Here is a 7,101-nt window from a genome sequence, read left to right as displayed (position 1 = left end):
TCAGACGTGTCATTGTCCGGCAGAACAGTCGAGGCAGACGTTAACATACTACTTACATTTCCCCCATTGCAATATTCTTCAAACTCAGTTTTAAACTGACCCGTATGTAGATTTTCAGTGCGAGTGACGTCCAGAAATTTCTTAGCAAACTTTACTTCTCCAACCGCATATCGCTCACAAAAAGTCTCACTGTTCCACAATGGTACGCGGCACTTTCTAAACGGGAAAGGGAGCCACGCAAGTATATGCTGCTTCCCCTTCTCAATATGATGCTTAATAATAATAATAATATGAATAATAATAATAATAATAATTCCTTACATCAGAATATCCAAAGATATCTTATCAACTTATTAATTTTTAATCCAGCATCATACTGTACTTCGCTTGTAATTTAATTTTTAACGTCTGCCTGTTTCAAGACATTAAAGTGTACAAAAAATTGGTTTATTTGATTTGAGTTAACTATGTTAACATTGTTAAAAGGCTGAGATACGATGATTACACGTAAAATGTCGAAGGATTTGTAAGTGCGTCACGTATGGAAGCATAGTCTTTTGCAGTGTACTACTTAATAATATCGTTAAGGCCAGAGTTGCAATACTCAAAATAAATAACTTCTACACTCCAACGATAATATGATGCTTTTAACGGAAAACATTGCAATGTTTCCAAATGTCCTGGTGTTTCTCACTCTTCACATTTCACATCAATATGATGCTGTTCTCCAGACTTGTAGTTAGAGAAAGTTCTTCCTCCATGCTTTGTCAATAATTTGTGTCTATGTCAAGATACTATTTATTTCTTCACAGTTAGAATAACTGTAACATACAAAGACATAATTAATAGTGCTGCAGATAACGAGAGACGGTTCTTCAACAGGGAAAAGCATAAAAGTTCCACAGTCATATCTGATTCAAGATCGCACCCACTTAGCATGTACTCGTGGTATGAAGTGCAGCATCCACTTTAAGTGCAATAACCGTAAACAAAGATCTTACACATTTTATTCCTGTCACATTTAAGTGTACCCAGTTTTTGCGTTTGACAGATAATTATTGTCTCAATTGAGTTAATATTCGCCTCTTTGGTTTTATTCTATTTTCTTAATCACAATTTATGCCAATAAGCCTGTCAAAGGATTTCATTGTTGTGCGATACATTTTCTGTCACCACAACGTGAACAAGTTAGTTACCTATTCCCGTATTTGTAACATACTGTTACCTTCTATTGCTATTCTCACAACAAAATTGTACAAACTTTCGATAATATTGTTCAACCTCTTCACCATTACATGTGAAATACCAGTATGTAGTTTCTGCAAAGTCTTAGGACATCGTAAGGTGGATCTTTATTATCTATATAAGTTTGTTTAGCTTATGAGAAATAAATAATCAACATTTGCTACGTATTTGTAAAATTGCTGTTTTGTGATTCAGTGCTCCTATGTTTGTGCATGACAGACCATAAAGTCTGAAAAATACAATGCTTTTCCTAGAACCACAAATACAGTTATTGGTGACCCTAGAATGGCAGTTGCTGATTATGAAATCAAATTCAGATCATATGGAATGTTTTGAGTGAAATTCATGGCCCAGTGTTTGTCAGTATGACATGTTACTTGCTAATGGTCATTTCACGATTTAGCCTGGAATTTACGCAAGCCATCGAATTTCATATCTCTGTAGCTTCGGTTAACAGTTTCTATTTTTGCGACTATAGTCCTTTTTATTAAAGCTGTACTGACATTTATGTTGCGAGAATACTCTCCAGAAACGATACCATCATAATGTGACGACAGGCTGCATACCGCAATAGAAACAAAATTCAGAAAAGCATCAAAGAAGATTTTCAAAGTGGATTGAATAATCTACATTGTTTAAGCAGCAGCCCCATTTAAGTCATGGCTCAAATATTTTCCATGTAGCCAGTAGAATAAACATGGACAACGTATGTCTGGCGCACAAAAAGGCAGGTAAGTAAGGAAGAAAGGTAGTAAACAGTGGTGAATGTATACAGGTCTCAGTAACGCAGAGAGTAGTAGATGTTACAGAGTTTTCTAATTCTCAGATAAAGCATGTGGAGATGGCGTGCCTTATGTACGATTTGTACTGTGCTTCTCATGCTGTCACCTCTTTACGTTACTGAAGAATTTCCTTTTTCGTTGCTACACCTGCATTTCATGCAAAAATGACATTATTCCACATGGACACTGAGACGTAGGCGCTGAATTACAAGATCCGATATTATCAAAAACGATAAAATACACCTATAAGAATATAGAAATTTTCTTTATATTTCTTGGGCATTTCACATCACGAATCAGTTGCAGAAACCCATAATGTTTCCTTTAAATACATTTTGTTGCTATCTGAATATCTGAACTGTCTGCTAAAATGGTCTACTAAGCTCTGTCTATTGAAATTCCTGTTTTATGAAGACTTTTAGACTGCGGACCAAAATACAGCAAACCTTAGAGTGCCTTTGTGTTTAGTTACCGTTAAACAATGTCGTGATACTCGCGGATAGACCCGTTACTGCTTCAGTATTTATTAATAACTGTTCGTCTACGCCTGTACGGCACAGCTTCTGTCCCTGTGCGCAGTGTTTATGACTTCATGTCTCCTGTATTGTATCTCGTACATTAATATGATTTTGCAAGTACAGTCTGCGACATATGTGGGTACAATCAGTAAAATGTGTTGCAAATAGAAGTAAAAGCAATGAAATAATAAATATAAACGTCATGCACAATGCGGCAGTTTTTCCTCTTATCTCACTTTATGACGTCATACCTCCTGAGCTGTATGTCGTACAATGATATAATATTATAGGTAGGTTCAGCGGCGTATGTGGGCACCGTTTGAGATATTTACTGCGAAGAGAGATATTAGCAAAGAAACAATAAATTTAAATGTCATGCATGATGCGACTGGTTCTCACGCAGCCAATCATTTATGACGTCATATCTCCTGAAATATCAGTCGAAGAGTGACATAAATTTGCACTTTCATTCTGTTTGTACTTACATAATGTCTGTAAAATGTCTGTACCCCACGCCTCATGCGGTACTTTGACTGCACGAACAATGGAAGAGTAGTAAGCGATAGAAAATTTTTCTTTTCTCATCTTGTAGGGGTTGTAAGCAATAAAAAAATTCGTAATGGTTTGAAATTATGTGTAAAGTCTGTTGGAAGTCTCTAAGTGTCTCATTCTGAACTACTGGGCGAATGAAGTCTGGGAATTCACGCGTCAAGTCATACGCTTGTTTTTTACTCCCACCCCCACTCCTTTGACAGGTGGGTGGTTCTTACCCCCACAGAGATTGTCGACTGACATTAAGGTATATGTGTACCAAGTTTGGATGAAATTGGTGCATCGACTTAGAAAGAGATGCGTAACATACAGTACACACAGATACACGCATTCATAAGTCCATTCTTAAAATTTGTACTAACTGAAACTGTGATGGCGAATAAAAAGGACCTTGAAGGATACAAAATAGTAACGACAAAACGTTATTATAAAGCTTGTTATAATTTTCTTATTTCTTTTACTCATAAATACAAACAATATTTTTAAATAAATAAATATTAGACAACAACTGCGGAAAAACAAAAGTACATAAAAAATAAGTTTAAAAAAATCAGTGTGTCGAATGAGTCTACTAACAAAGTTATTCGTACAAAAAAATTATTTTTCCGTCAAGTTACTCTACTCTGCAGCACCTAGCAAAGGCTGCTTTTGTGTCTGACGAATCAAAACTGTTATCGTTTTTTAGACACGTGAGAACAACTACAAATGGAGGGAGAAATTATAATGGAAGAGTGCACAATACGAAATAATGATCGACGATAAAGTATTTACCACTGTGTTAATATCGTCTCCTGTAAAACAACCATTGTCCCACAGGATCGTAAGAGATGTAAATGAGGTCGGATCTTTCGAACTCAGACAACAACACGAGGGCACTACGACTAAATCAGGTACATCGAAAAGAGTGTCTGCATCGAGTATCTGCATCCGCTGAAATGCTGATTAAAAGTCTGTGTTCTCCAGCACGCGGCGTTTGCAGAGGTGGTCTCCTCGCACCCACCCAGCCACCAGTGTTGGGAACAATTCTGATGCCAGCGCCCTCCTGGACGACTACCGGTTGCCCGCCTGCAGGCTTTGCAGCTTGTAGTAGAGGCCACGTCGCTCCAGCAGCTCAGCGTGTCGGCCTCGCTCTGCGACGCGGCCGTCGTTGATGACGCAGATGACGTCTGCGTCCTGGATGGTCGTCAGCCGATGGGCGATCGTGATGCACGTGCGCCCCTCCTTCGCCTTGTCCAGCGCCTCCTGAACTACCTGTCCCAAAAGGTCATCGCCATTTGTCAGTCACATACACAGAAACAAACATAGCTGTGGAAGGTGTAAGACAAGCGACGTGAACTTTGTACACTGTCGCTCCTCTAAAATGCTACATACACTGTCTGTGTAAAAGTATCCGGACACCCTTATGTAATGCAGAGTTGACCACAAGTTGTCATGATAGACGGACCCTCAAGAATAAGATAAGTCGGTGATTATTGATATTGTAAGTAGAGAAGCAGTAACAGCTACATGAGTTGGTCAGGAAAGCTCAGTGACTTCGAACGTGCACTAGCAATTGACGGGAGGTCATCAAGTAAAACATAAGTAATATCTAGCATTCCTCAAGGATGTGTTCTAGGCCCTCTGCTGTACCTGTTCTTCGTAAACGATTTAGGAGACAATCTTAGGTTGTTTGTAGATTATGCTGTCATTTACCGTCTTATAGAGTCATCAATTTGTACAGAAACCAGATGTCAGTTGTAATAGTCGAGGGGCATGAAAGGGAAGCAGTGGCTGGTAAGTGAGTGAGACAGGGTTGTAGTCTATCCCCGATGTTATTCAATCTGTATATTAAGCAAGCAGTAAAGGAAACAAAAGAAAAATTCGGAATAGGAATTAAAATCCACGTAGAAGAAATAAAAACTTTGAGGTTCGCCGATGACGTTGTAATTCTGTCAGAGACTGCGAGGGACTTGGAAGAGCAGTTGATCGGAATGAATAGTGTCTTGAAAGGAGCATATAAGATGAACATCAACAAAAACAAAACGAGGATAATGGAATGTATACGAATTAAAGCGGGTGATGCTGTGGGAATTAGATTAGGAAATGAGGCGCTTAAAGAAGTAAATGAGTTTTGCTACTTGGGAAGCAAAATAACTGATGATGTTCGAAGTAGAGAGGATATAAAATGTAGACTGGCAATGGCAAGGAAAGCGTTTCTGAAGAAAAGAAATTTCTTAACATCAAGTATAGATATAAGTATCAGGATGTTGTTTCTGAAAGTATTTGTATGAAAGTGAAATGCGGAAGAAAAATAGTACAGACAAGAAGAGAATAGAAGCTTTCGAAATGTGGTGCTACAGAAGACTGCTGAAGATTAGATGGGTAATCACATAACTAATGAGGAGGTACTTAATAGAATTAGAGAGAAGAGAAATTTGTGGCACAACTTGACTAGAAGAAGGGATTAGTTGGTAGGGCATATTCTGAGGGATCAATGGGTCACCAATTTATTATTGGAGGGCAGCGTGGAGGGTAAAAGTCGTAGAGGGAGGCCAAGAGATGAATACACTAAATAGATTCAGAACGATGTAGGTTGCAGTAGGTATTGGAAGATGATGAAACTTGCACAGGATAGAGTAGCATGGAGAGTTGCATCAAACCAGCCTCTGGACTGAAGACCACAACAACAACAACAAAGTTTCAGATGATCAAAACAAATTACAAAACGATTTAGAGAAGATATCTATACGCTGCGCTGCGTGACAATTGACTCTAGGTACTGAAAAGTGTGAAGACATCCACAAGAATACCAAAAAGTATCCGCTAAATTTCGATTACTCGACAAATCGCAGAAATCTAAAGACTTCGTATTTAACTAAATACTTAAGAATTACGGTTACGAATAACTTAAACTGGAACGATCACATAGGTAATTTTGTGGGTAAAGGAAACCAAAGACTATGATTTGTAGACAGAACACTGAGAAAACGCAACAGGTCTACTCTACGCTTCTATGTCCTCTTTTGAAGGATTCCTGTGCGGTGTGCGATCAACATCAGATAGGTTCGACGAAGGATACCGGAAAAGTTCAAAGAAAGACAGCTCATTTTTTTCCCGAAATAGAGTGTCACAGAAATAATACGTGAATTGGGGTAGTAGTCACTAAAAGAAAGGCGTTTTTCGTTGTGCAGGAACTTCTTGTGAAGTTTCAATCACCGACTTTCTCCTCACTGCGCAGAAGTATTTTGTTGGCGTCTGCCTACAAACGGAGTAATGATCATCGTTATAAAGTAAGAGGAGTCAGAGCTCGCACACAAAGGTTTAAGTGTTTGTTCTTCCCGCCCGCCGTTCGAGATTCGAACGATAGAAAAATAGATTAAAACTGTGTGCCCGACCGAGACTCGAACTCGGGACCTTTGCCTTTCGCGGGCAAGTGCTCTACCAACTGAGCTACCGAAGCACGACTCACGCCCGGTACTCACAGCTTTACTTCTGCCAGTTTTAATCTGCCAGGAAGTTTCATATCAGCGCACACTCCGCTGCAGAGTGAAAATCTCATTCTGGATAGAAAAATAGGTTGAACGCGTTTCTGTGAACCTTCTGCCAAACAATCAGTCGTGTGCTGCAGAGTAATCACGTAGTTGTAGACGTAGATGTGGTCATTCAGTGTCACCTCAGTAGAAATTCACCGGGGAAATTTCGGCTCTTCTAATGCTGGTCAAATTGACCGCTGGTGATGTGATTGTACACTGGAAACACGAAGGAACAGCAATCAGAATTCTGAAAAGTAGTTCCATGTTGGTAAGTACTTTCCTTAGTGGCATACGCAATGCATCACTGGCATACGGAATTTTTCCAGACAAGTTAAAACATGCAATTGTTAAATCACTACACAACAAATGTGGTAAGACAAACTTAAAACATCATCATCCAGTTTCCTTTCTGACGTCTTTTTCCAAAATAGTCGAAAAAGTAATGTACTCGAGACCACTCTCATTTACGTAGCATATCACAGTTTGCATTCC

General features: G+C 39.0%; 1 protein-coding gene across 1 annotated transcript in view; it reads right to left on the bottom strand.

Annotated features, from left to right (window-relative positions):
* Positions 1 to 3,540: 3,540 nt before the first annotated feature.
* Positions 3,541 to 7,101, bottom strand: part of LOC126355598 (ATP-dependent translocase ABCB1-like) — a 97,494-nt gene continuing 93,933 nt past the window's right edge. The window contains exon 19 of the mRNA XM_050005961.1: positions 3,541 to 4,348. Coding sequence (XP_049861918.1) covers positions 4,148 to 4,348 — 201 coding nt within the window. The 3' untranslated portion in view covers positions 3,541 to 4,147. The remainder of the gene's footprint in view (positions 4,349 to 7,101) is intronic.

Source organism: Schistocerca gregaria, chromosome 3 (assembly GCF_023897955.1).
Source record: "Schistocerca gregaria isolate iqSchGreg1 chromosome 3, iqSchGreg1.2, whole genome shotgun sequence".
Taxonomy (NCBI): Eukaryota; Metazoa; Arthropoda; class Insecta; order Orthoptera; family Acrididae; genus Schistocerca; species Schistocerca gregaria.
The sequence above is the reverse complement of the archived record's forward strand: the minus strand, read 5'-3'. Positions and strand labels throughout refer to the sequence as shown.